Source organism: Buceros rhinoceros, unplaced genomic scaffold (assembly GCF_000710305.1).
Source record: "Buceros rhinoceros silvestris isolate BGI_N320 unplaced genomic scaffold, ASM71030v1 scaffold1289, whole genome shotgun sequence".
In the NCBI taxonomy this organism is placed as follows: domain Eukaryota; kingdom Metazoa; phylum Chordata; class Aves; order Bucerotiformes; family Bucerotidae; genus Buceros; species Buceros rhinoceros.
In genome coordinates, this window is record NW_010430688.1 from 16,125 (window position 1) to 37,101 (window position 20,977).

The window sequence follows — 20,977 nt, forward strand, 5'->3', positions numbered from 1 at the left end:
AGAAATGCCGTGACCCTTGGGATAAGGAAAATGACCACAGCCATCATAAAAGTTATGCTGCAAAACGAGTTAAACTTGAGGAATGGATCACTGATCACCTGCTCTCACTGAACACGAGTTCACTGCCTGTCACAGCCCTTGCCTGTGCTGAGTGCCATACACCAAGACACCCATCAAAGCTTAGGGATAGCATTTCCTAAGGGCTTTCTCAAATTGTCTCCTGGCACGAAGGGCAGCAGGTCAGACTCCCTCCATTGGCAAAGCCCTTCAGCACTACTCCACCAAGCTTTGTAGTCTTGAGCACTTTCACAGGCCTTCACAACATACCCCAGCCCACGCAACGCATACCTGCTACAAAACAGCCCTCCCCAGACTGTTGCAGACACTTGAAACTGGAAGAACACGAAATAATTGTTTGTTAGGACCACACAGGACCCAGTGGCGACATTTGCTGGGTCGTGTGGGACAGCCTATGTCTCTGCCCTTGTTTTAGGCAGCAGCATAGACATAGCCTAAGATGTCATCTCTGCTCTCTTTTTCCTCCCACAAAGTCTTGTTTGTATGCCAGAAACCAGCAGAAGCCAGGCCGGTCCACTGGTGCCAAGAGGTGAGGCTCCAGTGTGCATTCCCAGGGAACGGAAAAGCTATGGGCTGGGCCCAGGCTGACGACAAGACAGACATGTATTTGCAGCATTGCTGAGGCTTTCACTAGATCCGCCAGTGCTCAGGCATCATCCCTCACTTGTCTAATGGACTTCCACACTAACTCTGTATATCCTGAAAGTCTAGATCTCAAGATCTAGACAGTCAGGTAAAAAGGGATGGGAGAGAAGGATTAGCTCTAGACTAAGAATAGCCCTTGATTTGTCAGTGACAGATTTTTTTCTCTGTTACTAAGGATGGAACCAACAAATCTGATGTGAATGAAACCAGATGTGAGCCAACGTTCATGGGCTTCTTAAACAGTGTGTTCTAAAAGTTAAGCTCCCAATGACTTCTCATTCTTGGTTTAAAGCAGGCGGATGGGACATTAGCTGAGAATGTGCCCTTCTGTAAGATAATAAAGGCATCTCACATGCCCATCAAGAGATAAAAATTATTCTGGCAACTTTTGCTAGGGCAAAAAGTTAACTTCTGGAGAAGTCACTGACTTAGAGAAACGGAAATATTCTGTTAACACACCTGGAAAATCCCACAGCTCATTACACAGGAAATTACATCTCCATGAAAGGTACCAAAATGATGCCAGGCATGCTTTGCCCAGGTATCGCTTCTGCAGGCATAAAAACCAGCAGGAAGTGAGCTCAGCCTCTCTCAGATACCATCAGAGTGGAAAAGTTCTTCAGCCTTGTCCACCTGCAGTGGCAATACACATGCGGAACAGCCACCTGAATAGCGAAGGCCCTGCTCTACAAGAGACAGTCCTAACACGCCAGTCCTTGGCAGCTTCACAGAACAGAAAACACAGACTTGACTTCTAAGAGCAACATTAAGTCAACCAGTCACTGAAGATGTCTGGACCAGTTTATGATCTTGCACTGTGCATCCTTCTTCCGTTTCCATAGTTTTCTTGCTTCTGTGTAAGGTGATGTTCAGCAGAACATGACCTTTACATAACGGGATGCAGACCGAGTATGAGCCGGGCATAGATAGGAGGATGCAGCAGAGAAAACGACTAACAAAGCAGAAAGGTGATGTGGAACCGCAGCACGCTTTACAGTGTGATAAGAACAGTTCCCAGATACTTTGAGTGGCTGCAGCAAAACATTTAACAGTCACCAACAAGTAACAAATTAGGTATTTTTTCCCCCCCTATAACAAATTTGTTAACCTAAGACTTCTGTTCCAACTTCTCTCAAGAACACACACTTACCAGTTTCAGGTTCTTCTCAAGAATGTGCCATGTTGGCTCCATCACTTCAAACATCATGTAATACTGGATATTCTGTACAAAATTCAGCATCCGCTGCCGTAGGGTGAAAGCACCAGCAAACCTAGGGAAGCAATCACATCCACACGACTTAGAACTAGCAAATGCCACGAAGAACTATCACCAGGCTTGCAGTCAGACAGAGCTTAATATTTCTGTCCTAGCAAATTCACTGCTGCAGTGCGAGAGGGATTATAAAGTTAATGCGAACCATCTCTGATTATTTTCCACATATTCAAACGGCTTTCCCTCAATTACTAGAGTCAGAGTTTTGAACCTGTTGTAGACTGGACAATTACTTTGAATATTTCCTTACATTCAACTAAAATTTTAATAAAAAATATTGAAGCAATTTTATTAGTGTAACTATGCATTTGTTAGCAGGGCAAAATCTAACAAGATAAATAGTTCATGTTGGTTTCCAGCCTTACTTGTTAAATGAACACTTAAAAATATTTTATGTTTTGCATCGGCATGTTCAGGGGATCCAAATTAATCAAATCTCCTGCTACCTAGGGTATTTGATGCAATTTCTCCTTAAAAATAGAATGGTGGCATTATGTAGAGGTCCTTTCAATGTCAATTTATACAGGCTCTGTGATGGCAAACTAAGAACTGACTTCAGCAAACTGGGACAGATCACGGGAGAGGTGGTGGACACCCACCCTGGGCATTTGCAACCATGGCTGCTCTGTCACCCGCTGATCACAGTCATCTTCTGCTAACACCTCTACAATTACAGGAGAACAAGAGCTACAGTCACACTGGCTGAGGTCAGCACCAAGGCAGTCAAGGCTACCTTGTCACAAGAAGGAGCCATTTGCAAGGCAGAAGGTGTTACTACCCCATAGTGCTGGGATCTGCCTCACTCTCCAAATAGGCATCTCCAGCATCTGGAGTGCGGATCCAAAGACGAAAACGTACCCTCACTAATGGAACAAGATAGAATGATTTCCTGGGAAAACACCCCACCAAATTTACCTTATTTAATTTGTACGGCATCAAACCCCCAAACATTAGCCAAGCTGGGTGAAGGTCACGAGTCCTTGCTAGTGCTCTGGCCAGAAGAGAAGGATGTTGCTTTTAAACTACCGGGGCCCTTACTAATCTTGTGGATGCTAAAGTAACAGCCAAGACAGTATGTGCACAATGTCCTCTGCTGTAACTGTTCAGTGTATAAGACCACTTCTTTCTTTTCAAAACTTCATGCCAACAAAGAGGAACAAGCCACGCAGCAGATTATTGAGTAGACACTTGCTCCTAAAACCTAAGTTGTTGTTTTTACTTCTCTCAGCACGTAAGAAATTTATAAGGAACTTTCTCGCGTCAAAATTATCTCATCCATGTCACAACATATCCAACTAGCAAGTGGGAAACCCAAAACTTCACATCTCATCCAGCAGAAAAAAAGATCATACCACTTAGCTGAATGCAGGGAGAACTGCTTGGCTGTCTTATTGCTGATCCAAACATTGCACAACTGTCTTTCTACATGCTTGCAATAGAACATGTGTCTGAAAAGCATCTGGTATCTTGTCAGTGCTTTCCTGGAAAGAAAGGAGAAACCCATCCAGATTAAGCCTTGTTCTGATTGACAGACTAAGCTGTGAAGGCTGAGATTGCTCAAAGGCAAAAAGACTTCACACACTATGTTCCTTACGCCTTCACAGGCACACAGATCCGCACTGAAACAATCTGGAACAAAATAACCACCCCAAAGGATTCCTCTCCAAGGAGTCCCTCCTCTGTATTTCCAGCCAGCAGGCACATCAACAGCGTCCTTCTTCAATTTCCTTGAGCTACCTGCAGAAAGGTCACTCACACAGATGTTGGGCCAGAGGGCTGAAAGCCCGTAGTCACGTACCCACTGTATGAAGTCTGCCACGACCACCAAACAATTTACCAGGATTTTCAAAAAAAAAAAAAAAAAAAAAAAGAAGAAAAAGCTGTAATCAAGCTACAGACGGCATTACCCCACCAGCGATGCGCTGTCAGAAGCAGATGGGGATGCACTCCGACACTTCGGTGTAGGAGTCTGCAGAACTCCAGTCCATGCAGTGCGTAAAAGTTTACCAAATAGTATTTTCACTTCCATGGCTACCGGAGCTAATAAACTCATTATGAAAGCAAGCAACATGATTTCAAAAGCACATCATTAGAAAGGGCCCACTGCGTCAACTCATTTTTTAAAGGGTACATTAAGGGACAAACTAATTGTTGGCATTTAACAATCCAGTATCTGACACCCTATTCGTGTAACACTACTTGTCCCATTTGCCCTGGCTCACAGCAGCAAGTCTGCCGGTGTTTCTCTAAGAAAACAGGGGTAAAAGCCTTGCAGAAAAATGAACCACTGTCCCTCATAACTCAATTAAATGCAAAATAGCTTGGTACAGTAATTCTAACAACAACCGGTATTGTTCTAGTTTGCAAGCAGGGATACCAGAATATGCAATTTTTCTCGGCTCTCCACATTTCAGAAATGCTTGATTCTTGCACAGAAACACCATTCTCAGGCGAGACACTTCAGAAAGCCATGGACAAACAAAAACTGGGTGACCAGTCACAAGCAAAACCGGGGACCAAGCTGATAAAGCATCTTTTAATCAATGCCTTCCCACCATCTAAAATTAAAGCTTGACTTTCCAAGCATGCCTTCGACACAGTCTAGCAGGGCTCTGCTGAGGAGACCATCCACATTCCATACCTAGAAGTGGAAAAAGCAGGGCTCAACAATCCCAGAGCATTCCCTACTAGTCAGCAACTTATAATGGACTTTAAAGATACAGGCTCTGTGGAAACATGCTCCCACCCCTTGCAAAAACTTCCGCCTTTTCTTCTGTCAGTGGATTGATGCTTTACCTGTTTATAATAAGGGACAAAGGCCACTTAACAATGTAGTCAAACGAAAATGCCTCCAGACCGCTGAGAGTGAGTTCTGTGGGATCTGCACTGATAATGGCTTTCTCCTGTTTTGTTTCTATGGCCAAGACTCTCAAGAGCTGTGTAATGAGGTCGTGGGGCATCAAGTCAATCTATAAAGGAAGAGAAGGAAAAACAAAATGAAGCCACAGGATATCCACAACACTGCGTAGCAACAGACATGTCACAGAAGTGCAAATTATCACAGTTGTTCTCAAGTCATCAGACCACCAAGGAAGCAATAGTGAATGGTAAGATCCGGCTAGCAGAGCAGCAGACACCGGAGCAGTGTTGCTGTAGGGTTTAACAGCTACAGACTAGAAACTTACCATGACCCAGCAATGTGCATTGCAGCCCAGAAAGCCAACCATATCCTGGGCTGCATCAACAGAAGCATGGCCAGCAGGTCAAGGGAGGTGATCCTCTCACTCTACTCCACCCTCCTGAGACCCCACCTGGGGCACTGTGTTCAGCTCTGGGAGGAGGGCTGTGATGATGACGATCAGGGGGCTGGAGCACCCCCGCTATGAACACAGGCTAAGAGAGTTGGGGCTGTTCAGCCTGGAGAAGACTCCAGGGACACCTTATAGCAGCCTTCCAGTACCTAAAGGGGGCCTACAAGAAAGCTGGAGAGGGACTTCTTACAAGGGCATGTCATGAGAAAACAAGGGGTAATAGCTTTAAACTGAAAGAGACAAGGAGTAATGGATTTAAACTGAAAGAAGGTAGATTCTGACTAGATACAAGGAAGAAATTCTTCGCTATGAGGGTGTGAGACACTGGAACAGGTTGCCCAGAGAGGCTGTGGATGCTCCCTCCCTAGAGGTGTTCAAGGCCGGGTTGGATGGGGCTTTGAGCAGCCTGGTCTAGTGGACGGTGTCCCCACTGATGGCAGGAAGGTTGGAAATAGATGATCGTTAAAGTCCCTTCCAACCCAAACCATTCTATTACTCTGTACTGCTATACTACTACTCCACTGATTGTTCTCCCTTGCCCTTGGCCTCTGTAAGGTCTATTCACATCTCATACTCCTCAGACACCATGCTCCTTCACATCTGTAAAAAAAGCAATCATTAATAGGCAGAACTTCTAACCAGTTATTTTCTTGTACTCTAATGTGAGCATCCAAGCTGAGAATAATCATGAGAGACTCGCTACTGCTTTCACCTCATTCTGAGGCCACCCAAAACCACCTTCTCTGTGTTCAGACGACAGCAGGAAACGCTGCCTCTTCTTCAGGGTGGGTGCTTCCCGTTGCTAATCGTAGTAAAAGAGGACTCAACCCAGAGAAGGTCTACAGAATGACAGCCATCAATTCTCTGTTCCATCACCGTACATTCACCAGGTTCTTATGGGCACACAGATCTTCCCAAAACCCGGCAGGCCTTCTGCTCAAATTCAATTATCTTTTGCTTACACACATTCTTACCTTTAAATCGTCCTTGAAAGGATCTGTGTTGGCTGTGCTCATTCGCAGGGCTAATTCAAGCAGAGCCTCTAGCCTTGTAGTTATGATGTCATCTACAGGCTTCTTAAGTTCCTCTTCTGTAAGATCCATGAAGTGAACAAAAAAGTCCCCTTGATCCATCAGGAAATAGTGTTTTATTGATCTGCTCAAGAAAATGGACAGACAATTGATTATGTTTTTTGAAGCCCAAGTTAATCCACACTAAACCTGAAGGAACAAAAGCAATCAGTTCAGCCAGCTTGCTGGGTCTGATCACAAAACGTTCCTCTTCACACACAACCCACAGCCATAAATAACTGATTTGGAGACTAGTCTTTTATGCATGTGTTCTCCACCCTTTCTCCTCGGTCAGGACACTTTTGTGCAGTCGGATCAGGGCTGCTGTTGTTGTTTCACTCCTTGAAAAATGCACCTTAGAAAAAAAAAAAGTATGCACTACACTGCTGGGTGAAGGCTCATACTGCTAGAAGGAACAACACCCCAACCTCCAGAGTGTGCAGATCCATCCAAGAGGCAGCTGCAAATTCAGAGCAGAATCTTGTACTCCTTTGAATGAACAAGCAGCTGTACTCATTTATTAAGTACTGCAGGTACTTGTGTTGATTTCTGCTATACTAGGATGCATAAACTTTAATCTTCACTTGCCGCTAGGGAGAGTTCACTGCAGAGGGCCAAAAGCCTGGAAATAGCTTAGAGAAGAGTTTGAGGATTAACTTAGCACCTGGCCAGAGATCACACATGATAACTGCAGTTTTCAGATAAAAAATAGGAACAGCATAACCTTAACACAATGTGGTTGCAGACTCCTGATCACTGGCAATCTGGGATGATGTTCAGCTTCCCTGACTGTCAATACTCTCTTGAATCAAGAAAAACCCCCCAGTCATGAGGAAGTCATGACAGTGTCAGTGGTTAACCAAGGATACAGGTAGGGCAGCGAGTTACTTAGTGCTGACACACCCTGGAGCGCAAACCCGAATGAAAACTTGACCTAATGCTGACAACAACCACAATTCAAGCGGAATGTTGAACTGGAGACCTGCCGAGGTTATTGTCCCTTCCAGTCAGCATTTCTGGCATGGCAGAGAGAGAGAGCCCGTACTCCTACTTAACTGAAAAGCGGTTGGTTATCCGCCACAGGTCCTTGGGGTTTGATCACAACCATGCCACTTCAGCCCTCAAAGCACACACGTGCACAAGCTCAGCAGCTTCCTGCTCAACCAGCTGCCCCTGCACTTGCACGCCAGCAGATCACATCTACACAGGATAGCTGCTGAACAATCTAGCAGAGAGCCCGTTTCAAAGATGAGGAGGTGATTGACATCAACCTCAGGTGGAGGGGTTGAGCAACAGCTTAATCTGAAACTACATTGTGACAGACAGGCCCAACAGAAGACATGTGCCACCAGAACTTTGGAAGCCAGTGTTTTTTGAACAGTCTTATTAAGAAAAGAAGGCTTGGAAGGATGACAATCATTAGCAAGGCCAGGAAGAATCTCCTTAACAACTGGCAAGTTTCAAACAGCTCTCATAACCTTTCATGAAACAAGGCATCTTCCCTGGTAGTTTTCACAGGGCACGTATCCACTTCAATCTTCAAGTCTTCCCACAACCTCTCTCAACTGGAACCACAGCATTCCCAGGTTTGGAGCTGTAACTGTCTCCGACCTTTTAAAAAGCAGGCTCAAAGCAATCCCACCTGATCTACTAGGCACATTCACTTCAGTTGCTATTACTGCTCCAGCTTAGGTCTCCCAGTGGGCATCTTCTTGTGCAAGTCACTTGGCAGGTTTGTTCCATGAAGCTCAGACCACTTTCTTTCACACTGTGTCACTGGTTTGGTACCAGGTCTCCGACCAATGACAAACTATCTCATAGCCAACTATCAACTGCAATTTCCTACCTATTTGTTGCTGTCTTGGTCTTCTGGATAGTTAGGATTCCTGTTTTCAGTGTTTCCTGAAGACAGTAATAAACTAAAAGCTTGATTCACACAAGGAAGCTGGAACTTGCATGCTAGAATGCACTTGCATTTGCTATCGGCTGAATGTGTTATAAGACTCAAAATAGAGGTTATTAAAATTATCTTTAAAAAAGGATAATGTTAAGAAAAACCCTGCGCTGGAACTTTGGCTAAACACTTACTCCTTTCCAACTACCTGTGTTCGCACGAACAATAACCATGGCATGTATTTGGTGAGATGCTGAATATCAAAAACTATTTCCTATTCACAATAAAGTATCCTTGATCATACCAGATGATACTAGGAAACTCGTTCCCTGTGTGGGAGAGACATGCAGTCACGGGACAAATCAGGAGAGAAGTGTGGGATTGTCCATGCCTGAGGGTGGGTTTTGGGACTGGGCTAGACAAAGCCACGACTGCCCTGGCCTAGCTCTGACAACAGTCTTCCAAGGAAATTGGACTAGGGCACTACAGACATTCTGCCCACCCAATATTTCTGTGATTTTGCATTTTTTTTTCTTCAGGGAAAAAACCAAATCTTATTTTTTCAGGTTGATCTTTCTGATGGAAATAAAGAGAACGCAATAATAATATCCCAAGAACAGAGAGCTAACTTCAAAAACTTACGCTGACTTATATCAGAGCTAATCTATTTAACATGCATTTAGTGAAATAAATCAAACCTTAGGTGAGCCACCAGCTCTTTCTCCTCCATTAGGAAATCCAGAAGAACTTTGCTAGCATAATTATACGCTTTTTCTATTTGTTCCATATATGCTCGCTCTTTTAAAGTATAGATGACCTCTTTAGCCACAGGGCAGGTAACATCACGTCCACATTCTCGCACAACATTTAAGTATTTCCCTAGAAGCAAAAGAAAGAATGATTCATATTATACCTACTTTACATCCAACAGGGAAACTTTAAGACTACTACCTTCAAGAGGAAGATATGCTGTGAAAAGATTAAACTAAGTTCTACTGAAAGCTGGAAAGGATTTAGGCACCCTTTGAAAGGTGATACGGAAATTAAAACTAGGCATTAGGAGAGATTTAGAAATGGTTTTGTTTCCCAGTGGTGACAAAAGATCTCCGTAGATATCCAGAAACTAACTTCTACACTGAAGTGCTACACTTCAGGATTTGCTTTTGAAGAGTTTTGTACTTACGGAAGAGAACTATGCTATCCATCAGGCTGCCTGCTTCATTCAAACACCAAATGAAAATCCAGCATGCTCAGACCTCACTTGTCCAGCTCTACCCAGCTTGTTGCTAGGTAACAGAGTAAGACAGACAGCTCCTCTCTCTGCTGGGCCCCTTCCCACATGCTGTCTTCAAGAATTTGGGGTTCTTTTTAAATGTGATTCTTCTGTTCCTCTGAGAACAGCGGGATGACTCCATAAACTGGCAAAGCATAATGACTTTGACTTTATCTTTACACAAAGAATGGCAATGCTCGTCTCAAGATTCCTCTCGCATCAGAAGCATATCTTTACCTACCTGTGCTTAGTATTTTGTCGGCCATTTTCTGCAAGAATGAGGGAATCTGTTGCTGAACTACAGTATACCTTTGATCCCAATACTTGTCATTATAGTCCTCCTGAATCTTCTCCTTCTGTAGCTCATGTTCCTCCACCATGAACTCACTGAACAGTTAAAGCAGATATTTAGAAGCAGGAAGTGGTACAATAAGGATTTTTTTTTTTTGACCTGTAAACTGCTAATACGATGTATCAGAAATAAGGTCTTATGAAAACACATTCCAATCAAGAACTGAAATTAGCTTGTATATGTAGTAAGAGGAGAAGCATTAGGCAGAGCGTTGCTGCTAATCTGCAATCAATCATGACAGAAACAGAATTTTATAGGGTTCCCAAACCAAGTCTAAACATTATTTGGTTGTCAGTGCAGAGGTGAGGAAGCTGGCCTTTGCCTTCTCACTCTCAGGAAGGCACTACTTTGAGCCATTTTAACTTCAGTTTTGCCCCCCTCAGGATTCTGAAAATCCTGAGGAAACAGAAATGCTGCATAAACTGTTAGACACACCAAAATGTTTCTAATGATTCTACAAAAGCCAAGAAACTTTAGAGAGTGTTCTTAGCTCAAATCAGATTAGTGGGCTACATTTAACATAGACTCACTGAGTTATCACACTCGTGTCCCACGAGAAGAGGGCTCACTTTTGTCATGAAGAGGGTGAGGATGTGAGAGGAGAATACTTGAAAGGGGACAGGTATGGTACGATGGAATCTCCAGTGGTCTGTCTATTTGAAATGTTCTGCTATTCATTTTGGCATATAACTTCCTTGAATATGGAAAAATAAAGCAAGTGAGAGTGCCTCTGACTGTATAACTGAATCAAACAAGAAATGTAGTTACACACACTCCAGCAGCTCCCCTTCCTTGCACTGCTGCCTTGTCTACATGCTGCTGCCAGGTCCAGGCCCCTGAGCTAGGCAGACTCTACAGGGCAGAGGGATGGGTACACTACAAAAGTAAAAGCCAAAGACCCAAGCTGTATTTCTTAACTTTTGCATTTAGTTTTCACTCCTTAAATGTTCTTTACCTGTACGGATCATTAATGATGCCTCGATATATCCACTTTTCCAGAATTTCAAAATAAGGCACGCTGGCTGCCTTGGTTAAATACAGGCACAGCTCCTGGGCCTGGCTGTCCCCCGTGTAATTGAAAGTCTTGTCATGGAGTAAGCTCAGAGTTGATCCTCCCATACACTCACCTTTATCCACAGAAGTAGCTAAAATTTAAAAACATAAATGTGAGATGCAATACTGACACAGATTAATTGCTCAAGCTACGCTGTTAAATGTAATGAAGTTAACAGTTGATTAGCTGGCCTTATACGTGGTCATACATCCACACACAGCTGGAGAGGCAGCTGGAAAGAAGCTGAGCAGAGACAGCTGTGGTGGAAACAACTGACCTGAAGCACATGGACTGTGAAGGTAAAAGGCATGGACTCACCCTGTGACAGCTCTGAGGGCAGACTGAGCCTTAGAGCCCACTGCTCTCAAAAAAGAGCAGTGCTCTGACAAGTACAATTCCCCTTAGCTTTCTTCTTTAATATACCATAAAATTAAAATGATACATGCCCTGCCTGTAATACTACTCCGTACAGCTTTCAGAAGCCACTGTCACGCATCTGTCAAAATGCAATGACTGTATTTTTGAAACTTACCGAGTGAAGCAAGAATCTCCAGGGTCCTCATGGTGGGCTGGATATAAAACCAGAGTTTCTGCAGGGACAGAAGCCCTTGTCTCTGAAGATGTTCCAGCTGGGTAATTAGTATCATGTATTCCTTGATTAGGGTCCGCATAGCTGCAGCCAGAGCATGATTTACTTGTCCGTACTCGAAGGAAGACTTCTCCTCTACAAACCTGTAACAAGCAAAATGGAAGCTCTTTCAGGCAAGGAATTTTCTATCATTTTCAGCCAGGACAGTGCACAGGCACATGAGTAGATCGCATGTTGGAAAGCGCACCAGTCTTCGGCTGGAGTTTCAGGTTTCGCATTTGCTTTGTGTCCCCCTACCTATCTCCCACCTACACACTTCCTAGTACAGAAAGCCAGATAAGCGGACATATCCTATTTACACTGTGTCTGAATATACCAAGACCAAGTTTGGACAAAGCAAAGGTGAGATGAATGAAGAAGTGAACTGGCAGCACAGAGGAGAAACCCAGCAAAAGAAATGTCGCTAAAACCAATTAAAAGGAATTGTCATTCTTATTTTATATCCCCATAGGTTTCAATTAAACTTGGAAGTTAACATTTGCACAACAGATTCTCTGTTCTACAACTTGATGCTCAAAGGAGAATATCCTCCTCTGACACAAGTCAGATACCTGGTGACAGCGGAGTAACTTGCTGCTATAGGAAGAATCCTGGTCACCAGCTCTTTGATGGACAAGTCCAAATTTGGATCAACTGAAAATGCTCGGTTCTGCCTGCCTACAAGAGGCTGTGCTGTGATGTACCTTCCATCCACACCAATCAGAACATACAGCAAGTCCTCCACAATAACGGATTCTTGCGAGGCTAATGGCAAAGTACCTGTTTTCAAAGATAAGATGAAAAAAAGAACACAATCAGAACATGCCGTAATACTACCTGGTCGTCCATTCATATAATGTCAGTCTAATACCTGAAGCTTGAAAGGAAGACATACTGCTATTCAAAGAGAACACAGGAAGATCACACAGAGCTGAATCAAGATATAGAGAAATAAAACTGAGTTAGGTTCAACTCCGAGATTATCTACCTTGCTTTCCAGGAAAACAGAATCCTTTGCTCCTTTGTACCCAAAGTAAACCAGGTAGACAGGACTATGCATCCAGCATCTGTGGCCAAGAGAACATCACACACAGCTTGTGCTGCTGATCCTTCCACCAAAAAGGGCTTCGTTATACTGGACCCAAGGAGCTCCACTCTTGACAAAAACTCCCCGTACCTCCCCACCACTGAGATATTCAAACTTCAAGAAAACAGGTCAAAAGCAGACACAGAGAAATGCTAGCCCAGCAAATGCTGCAGGTGAACTGCAAACTGTAGGGTCTCTGAATGGTCAACTACAAACCAGCTGCAAAGGAACATAAAGAACTCAAACCAAAATACAATCAAGTGCATCAAGAGCGGCTACAACACTAACTACAGCAAAGTTTATCTCATCAAACAAGGCAACAATCCTTCTCCATTTGTAGGACGGTATCCAAGAGAACAAACGTTTCTTCGCTTGCTAGGAACATAACCTCACGGCACATCCCAGAAGGCTCTGTCAGAAAAGCACTGATGGACACGTTATTGAAGGCCACCTTCAAGAATGAACCTACTGTTTTCACATCCCCCTTAAATGCAGCCCAAATCCACATCACGAAGAAGCCACGGGTTTCTTGCAGGAGCCTTGTCACTGTTTGGCTAAGGCTGGCCAATCATGACACGTGCTCTCCCTAATTAGACCCTTCCCTTTCCCAAGAGGGAGGGCTTAAGAGAGAGCTAAGAAAGAAAAAATTGTCAGGCCTTTGTTATTTTGGAAACCAAAACAGTTTTAATAATAATAGAAAGATATTTATATGCAGAAACAAAGTTTCAGTAGGTTGATATAGAATCCAAACCAGCACCACAGAAGTGGGGAAGGGTGTGGTACCCAGACCATGGTGAGGAAAACAGTAATACCGACTGCTAAAGCTGCTAACCCTCAAGGAGCAGTAGTCACATGGCTGAAGCGGTGGCGAAGGCAGCAACAGCGGTGAAGCAGCAACGCAGGCAGCCCCAAAATTCCACAGCCAATGAGATGTGCTGATGTCACGGGAGCAACATGCCACGGGCTGTCTGACGTGCCTATTTCCTCCTCTGCTGCGCACACTCTGTTCTCAGGGTTGGCCAAGATTGGGCACTCCCAGGATGCATGGCCATAGGCACATGCACCCCAGGACAAAAACAAAGATAAACCAAGCCTATTTATCTTAAACCAGGACAAGCCTCCGTAGTTCCGGGGAATGGAAACATGAGGCTCTAATTCAGCTGTTCTCTTTCAAAAAAAGTATTTTAAACCAATTTATGAATAAGAAACTATACACAGCTCAGCCTAAAGCTAGAATACAACAGGGAGAGATTAGTTCCCTGCTGCTCTGGTGAGGAGAGAGACAGCAAATCCAGGAGGTTGTTACAGGCTTCCTGGAGAGGATACTGAGCTGGGTGGATTGATGAACACTCCCTGGTCAGGTACAAGTACACATTTTTCAGCTCAGAATACGGAAGTGATATTCCCACAGCAGGATTTTATGGAGACTGTGACTCACGACAGAAAAAGGCCTGGGAAATTCAAAACAGATTAGATCCCATGAATCAACAGTTGGGCTGGAATTCAGCACAGGAGAAACACTGTGAACTATCCAAGTACAGCTGGATTTTTTCTGAGCCCTAGTCTTCAGCTGCAGAGTGCAAGGAGCCCAGTTTTGCTTTCATCCTGAGTGTCATGAAATCGCAACAGCACTTCTGAACCAGTACAAAACATGAAAAGTTAATGCAATTTTCCTTGTGTATCACATACCTATAGGTACCGTTGGGTCAGTGCTTAAACTGGTGCCAATTAAGAAGTCACCAATAAGAGCAGGTCTCTCATACACCCAGGATGGAAATACTGGAATGGGCTGACCAGAATTTTTCTTGTTCTGCTTATCTCGGAGGATTTTTCGTGTAAGCTCAAGAGGCTGTTTGGAAAAAAGGGGGACAGAAAGGACAAAAAGAGATCTTCAGAAGTCCAAGAAATTCTGAATTTTAATCATAAAGTAACTGTAAACAGATAACTGAAGAACAGAAAGTAGAACAGCTGATGTTCCAGTAGCATGGTGTAGGATTTGGCCTCCCAATACTGCCTAGCATACTGGTCTCAGCGCTGCAGAGGTGATTTTTTTATACGGGTGGACTTTTTTTTACTGGAGGGTACATCAAAAAATCCCTCCCCACCAGCCTGGGTGCTAAGGGGCACATAGAAGAGCAGAACGGGGATGCGCACATCCACCTGGCAGCTTACTAGTTTGCAAAGTGCACCACATGAAAGGCACCACGTGAAACTCTGTCCAGAAGCAGTAAGCAGTATAATTTTATTCAAGGAGCACTTACAGATAGGCTAACAAACAACTCTGAACTCGGTTTCTGCAGAGTGTCCACTGAGTTGACATAGTTCTGGCTATAAAGGACACAGCTACCTGAAAATAAATATGTAACTTTGACCATCTCAATGATTCTTGGGAAAAAACTATCTAAGCAGCAACTCTGATCACTGAAAGATCACTGAATGAACTCTCCGACAGTGTCAAGTAATCACCGGGCAGATTGCACAGCACTTGTGGCACTGGTGACAAAGCACGTGTCTCACTGGCATGAATCACCTTCTCTCTGAAACTTAAAATTTAGATTATTGTCATTAGAGGCTTCAATAACAGCCTGAATACTGCCGAGACTGAAAATGTGGCCCTCAGGTGTCAGCCTGGCACTTAACAGCCCATGGGATAGGGTGACAGTTTGCCCGCGTCATGCTGATGAACCTGCATCTGGCATCTGACACAATGACTGTGTCCCATCCATCGAGGCAGACAAAGAGCTCATCTTCACGTTCGATGAATTCTGCCAACTGCGCCAAGGGGCTCCCTGCTCTACAGCACTGGTGCCAAGGTCTTCCTCGGACAGAAGAGGGCATACACTAGACCTAGAGCACGTGACCAAGGGGGAGTGGTGGGGGTAGGTGGGCTTTGCTGGTTCTGGCCAATAGAAGGTTTAAGAGCAGCCTGCAACTACAGGAAGGACAAATAGCAAGATGATGGGTGAAGCCAAGCTCCTCTCAGTGGTGGCAGGATGTTCAGGCGGCTACAGGCACAAGCTGCCTCTTGGGATTTTGAGATCGGGCAGAGACACTTCTTTTATCATCTAGTAAAATTATAAATGTTATTATCTGTACAAATAATCTAAATTATCTCTCAATTTTTTAATCAGATTTTATGAAATCCTTGTGCTGTTCTTAATAAAAGTGGCCTTTTTCTATTTAAATTACTTAAGCTAAGTCAAGTCTAGGCCACGACTGTTCTAGAGGGGAAGCACCCATGGGAGGTCAGCAAAAGGACGTGGTATGTCCCTCCTGTGGGGCTGCAGGACTCAGATGGACAAAACGACAGCTGCCCTGATCCAGTGTGGGTGACAGTCCTGCTGTTAAGAGCGAGGCTGGACTGGACAGCCCCAGCATTTCCTCCTACCAGTGCCAAAACAAATCTGTGGAAACACTGACAGCTATCTACCACGCCCAGTGAATGACGATGGTGCCATGAGGATCACAAATAGAGTTGCTCAAGTGAGATCCTTGTACCCATTAATACGGTGTGAAGGATCACTCCAGGGCTTGTGCCAGTGCACAGCCTGGCTTCTAGAAAAGAGATGGAGAAACATGTCAGTTGAAATTAGTATGACTACTTGACAGTCCTCGTGGGAAGTGGCTCTAGCAGGAACTCTGGGTCAAGAGATTTCAGCTGTGTGAGTTCATAAAGCCCTCAATGGACAAGACTCAATGGACAAGATCTCAGCTCTTTAATTCTGAAAAAAGTATAACAGGAGCAGCACGGAGGCCCAAACCTTTTTCATTTATTTGCTTTGCCATTTCAAATCCTTTGGTTGTGAACTGCACATCCCACTTACTCTTCTTTCCTCTTTTAGCAAGCCTGCACATAAGTCCTGTTAGAAAGATCAGTTATCTTACTGGAGATCCATCTTCGTTTCATGCCCTCAATAAACCACTTGACTCAAATCATCTATGAAAGATTTGTAGGAGTCAGGCAAACAGCCTTTGAAGACACGTATCTGACAGTTTCTGTGCAACGAGGCTTGTTTCATCACTGCCTGATGGGGTGGGGCCTGGACTCTGTTTAGGATTTGAATGCTCCACCACCACATGCCTGCACAGCCCTTCAGACTGAAGAGACTTGCCAGGTGCCCCAGAACACTGATATACTCTACTCATCAACGGTCTGCCCACCAGAGCAAACTCTCCATTTGGTGGCAGGGGCATGATCCACCGTCATCATCTTCGCAGGAGTGTGTTCCCCGGAAGGTGATAGCTCTGCTCAGCCCCTGCCACAGAGAGATCTTCACGGACTGACGAGTAACTGCACATCTGCTGAGAAGCCAGCACGGGCAATAAACCATATACAGCCACAGACAGAATTCTCAGCAGCAAAGGCTGGTAGGACACATCATGAGTGTGAATGCTGCCACGTGGCTGAGACAAGGCCAGCGCTGCCGCAGAGCAGGCAGCTGAGTGAAGAACACACCACACCAACGCAGACAGATCCCATCACTAACCAGACATAGATACGCCTCCACTGAGCGAGGGCGCAGGATGGCCACAATAGAGACTGCAGATGGAGAAGACGCCAGCATGTGATTTCTAAGCATCCACCAGCAGGCCAGCATTCTCAGAAACAGTCACGGTTAGAGCCTGGAGCACAGTTAGAGCTTGTGCCCTGTTAAATGTTATTGACCAGTCATCAGAAGTCCAACAGAAACACGCCTCTGGGACAAAGGTAAGCTGCAAAATTTTAAGTGGATGCATTTACACATAATGTCCTGTTGCTCACTCACGACAGACCTCGGAGTATCTTTTCTTCTTTCCCTTCTCTCCACTTACCAGTCTTTCACTTCTGTCCAAATAACTGTCCAAACCCAGTTGCTCCTGTGCCTTCTGCAGCCAAAAAGCCCTTACCTTGTCCTACAAGCTTTTTGTCTTATTTTTCTGCACCCTGTCCTGTTGAGCAGGGAGAACAGCAGAGTGGCTAGCCAAGGTCAACTCATCACAGTGTAATCCTTTATACTAATGATTACAGGAAATAGGGGCTGGGATTTAAGTAATAATCATCCTTTTGCACTTCCTACCTCCCGGTAGAAAATGTGACACTCGTGTCTTGTAATGATACAGTTTACTTCTACGGTAGTTTTTTTTTCCCCTTCCTTTTTGTCTTTGGGATCACTTTGCACCATTGATTTCAGAAGCTCAAACAGCTTAAAGTAGAGGAAATGGCTATACCCACATCATCTGAGAGAGAAGAACTCCTAGCAAGGATGGGGACACACCACAGTGGCTGCTGAGCTCCTGAGCAAGCACTGCCACAGGCAGAAAAGGAAACATCAGCACAGCTTACAGTGCTCATTTGAAATAGGAAAATGAAATTACATTAACCCCCACCAGCCAGAAGAGTCGTGGCCTAGACTTAAGTAATTTAAATAGAAAAAGGCCACTTTCATTAAGAACAGCACAAGGATTTCATATAATCGGACAAAAAAAAATTTGAGAGGTAATTTAGATTATTTGCACAGATAGTAACATTTATAATTTTACTAGACAATGAAAGTTAAGAACACAGCTATACACAAGAGGGAAACACTTTGTGCCCAAAGCTTGAGAAGAGACGGTACCTGCTGTACACTGCAGTTGGCTGTGACACTGCCCAGCTGCTTCCGTAGCTCCTCAAGCTCCTGCAGAGATATCTTGGAAGTACATGGGGGAATGGAAAAATTTGTGGCGCTACTCGTTGCTGTATTTGCTGCAAGTTCTGCTCTTTCTTTAGCATTTTGTTGCAGATACTGCAGTGTCTGCACATACACAAAAAGGAAAAGATTTTGTGAACGTTTGCCAGCATACGCCAAAGCAAAAAACATATGAGTGTAAGACAGTTGTGCTGATTCAGACCATGGGTTTTCCCGTCCCACCTTCCCATGTCTCACTGGTTTGTACCAAGAGAACTGTAGTTCTCAGTAACGCTTTAATAATTGCGTAAATGCTAGAACTGGTTATCTGATGATTTTAACACATTTTGGCAAACATTATCAGAAAGCATGCTGTACTTTTAAAACCACTGCATTGCTACTTCTGCTGAATAACACATCCAGTTCTAAAGCAGAAACAAACCTCTTTGTCTTCCGTGAGTTTTGACAGCAGATAAACTAAAGAATCTAAATGTCTTGTATTTTTAGACTTCAGCTCATCATACTTCTTTAAAAAATCTTCAGGAGTTCGAGAAAACTCTGCTATTTTTACCTGTAAAACACCACATTAATATTAAATGTATATTATTATCACAGCATTCCAAAGAGGAGCATTGTGCAGGGATGGAGACAAGCTGCAGGCTGCTGTTGCTGCCGAAGTACTTCAGGGAATGGGTTTTGGACTGAATGCTGCAGCACTGGTCTCCTGCTGGGGGAGAGTGAGGGTCCTGGAACTTCAGGAGATGGAAAGGGGACTGCAGGGAAGAGAAGAGGAAAGTAAGCCCTCCATCTGTAGCTGGGCTCACTTGGCGCATGCTCGGTCTGAAGCAATATAATTTTGTATCAGCAGGGTTAAGGGACCTGGCATTGATGAAGCCACGTCTGGATACTGGGACTGGTCTGGGCAACCCACTAGCAAGGAAAACATCAACAAACAGGACTCAGCCCAGCGGAGACCCACGGAGGTGGTGGGGTATGCTGCCCATTGCTTAAAGGGATTAAAGACCCTGCTCCGAGGGGCTGGCAAAAGCACCACAGGCACTGCCACAGACTGCGAATTGGAAAATCCCAGCTGGCCCTAGGGAACCCCGTCTTTTCTGGAGAGAGCAGTGACCATGGGACACGGCAAGAGAGATGGAGGAATCTCCTGGAGACCTTCAAAACACAGCTAAGCAGTCCGCCGTGGCTGTGATGCTGGCCCTGCTGCGAGCAAGGGGTCAAACTGCAGGTCTCCAGCTGTGCCTCCTGCTTAAATCTCTCTACAAGTCTCTGAACTGTAGCTGTCAGTGTAAACGATGAATAAGACTGGAATTGGAGAAAATATGCAGTTTAGGCTACAACAACCTGAACTTTCAGACAGAGTTAGCGATTTCCTAGCACTTACAGTCTGACCGATGGATTGCTTTTAAAAAATAATGAAAAGCAGTATTATGGCCACAGAAGTACAGAAGTACGCCTGGTCAGGAGAGTATCAGGCTTTAATGCCTAATACCTGGATGATATTAAAAACAAAAGTCAGCTATTGTTCATATAATTGCATTCCATACAGTTACTGTTTTTCCTCTATTAGAGGAAAATCCCTCTCATTAAAATTTGAAACAACCACCACAGGCACAAAATCAGATCCTTCTTTGAACTTCCCAGTTCTAACGATCCTTCTCATGTTCCTTCACCAAGCTTTCCAAGATGCAAGGATTTTTTACCTTCTTCCTGATACAATCTTTCTACCTTATACGCTAAACTCAGATTCCAGATCAGACTATTTTTTTTACCAATACCAACCTGATTTCACCACTATTCTAAGAAAAACTTGCACCAGCCATTACTCCTCCCAACACGTGTCCCGCTCCGCACCCTCAGAAGTCATCTCACAGAGGAGCAGAGTAAGATGTTTCACATCGCTGGCCAAGGGAAATCACGCTGAGGAATGTTTATATTTAATTTCTCTGTAGGAACGACTATCTCTCAGGGCCATTAGAACCTCCGTCAACGTGCGAAGGAAGAGCACCACCCCACGAGTCCTGCCGCCCACCCCATAGGGTCTGAAACACATCTCAGCTCCTTGCGGTACGTCGACGTGTACCTTCGCGCTGTGTGCAGAGACAGTTGTGGTAACGTAAGGCGTTCGATTCTTCTGCAGAAGATCGATGTAGACTTCGGCTCCTTCCCCGCCGTGAACGCGCAGCAGGCTGAGCAGCTCATTGACATCGTGGTGAATGCGGAACTCGCTCATACTCCACCTGAGGCTAAAAGCTCTGTGGGATGCAGGAGGAAAGGCGACAAGTTATTTACTACTTCAAATTAAAACATATCCACACAAATCACATTGCCTGATTACATCACGAGCCTGCAGGGAATGCTAAAACATTTAACTGGAACAAAGAAATACACGTCAGGGAAGGCAGCAAGCAACACAAGAGATACTCATTATCGGGCCTGATTTAATTACAGCGGTACAAACCCCGCACTGAGTTTAGGTGAGCCAGCAGAGTATGTGTCAATCTCAAAATCAGACTGGCAGTGCTGAGTTACTGAGTTGTCATACGAAGCACTGGTTCGTGTACTGAGGGACTGCAGACACAGCCGCAGCTGTTGGCTTCGGCAGCCTGCCCGTCATGCTGCTTCGGGAGGAATTTCAAGGCGGGT

The 20,977-nt window shown here is 44.6% G+C and overlaps 1 protein-coding gene across 1 annotated transcript in view; it reads right to left on the reverse strand.

Annotated features, from left to right (window-relative positions):
- The window catches only part of TUBGCP2 (tubulin, gamma complex associated protein 2), a 33,806-nt gene extending 13,242 nt beyond the window's left edge, over positions 1 to 20,564 (reverse strand). Inside the window, exons 1-13 of the mRNA XM_010143095.1 lie at positions 20,415 to 20,564; positions 18,756 to 18,884; positions 18,263 to 18,439; positions 14,355 to 14,514; positions 12,151 to 12,358; positions 11,483 to 11,682; positions 10,852 to 11,041; positions 9,786 to 9,931; positions 8,970 to 9,150; positions 6,282 to 6,462; positions 4,793 to 4,965; positions 3,349 to 3,477; positions 1,874 to 1,994 (exon numbers count right to left, since the gene is read on the reverse strand). Coding sequence (XP_010141397.1) covers positions 1,874 to 1,994; positions 3,349 to 3,477; positions 4,793 to 4,965; positions 6,282 to 6,462; positions 8,970 to 9,150; positions 9,786 to 9,931; positions 10,852 to 11,041; positions 11,483 to 11,682; positions 12,151 to 12,358; positions 14,355 to 14,514; positions 18,263 to 18,439; positions 18,756 to 18,884; positions 20,415 to 20,564 — 2,145 coding nt within the window. The remainder of the gene's footprint in view (positions 1 to 1,873; positions 1,995 to 3,348; positions 3,478 to 4,792; positions 4,966 to 6,281; positions 6,463 to 8,969; positions 9,151 to 9,785; positions 9,932 to 10,851; positions 11,042 to 11,482; positions 11,683 to 12,150; positions 12,359 to 14,354; positions 14,515 to 18,262; positions 18,440 to 18,755; positions 18,885 to 20,414) is intronic.
- Between the last annotated feature and the right edge of the window lie 413 nt (positions 20,565 to 20,977).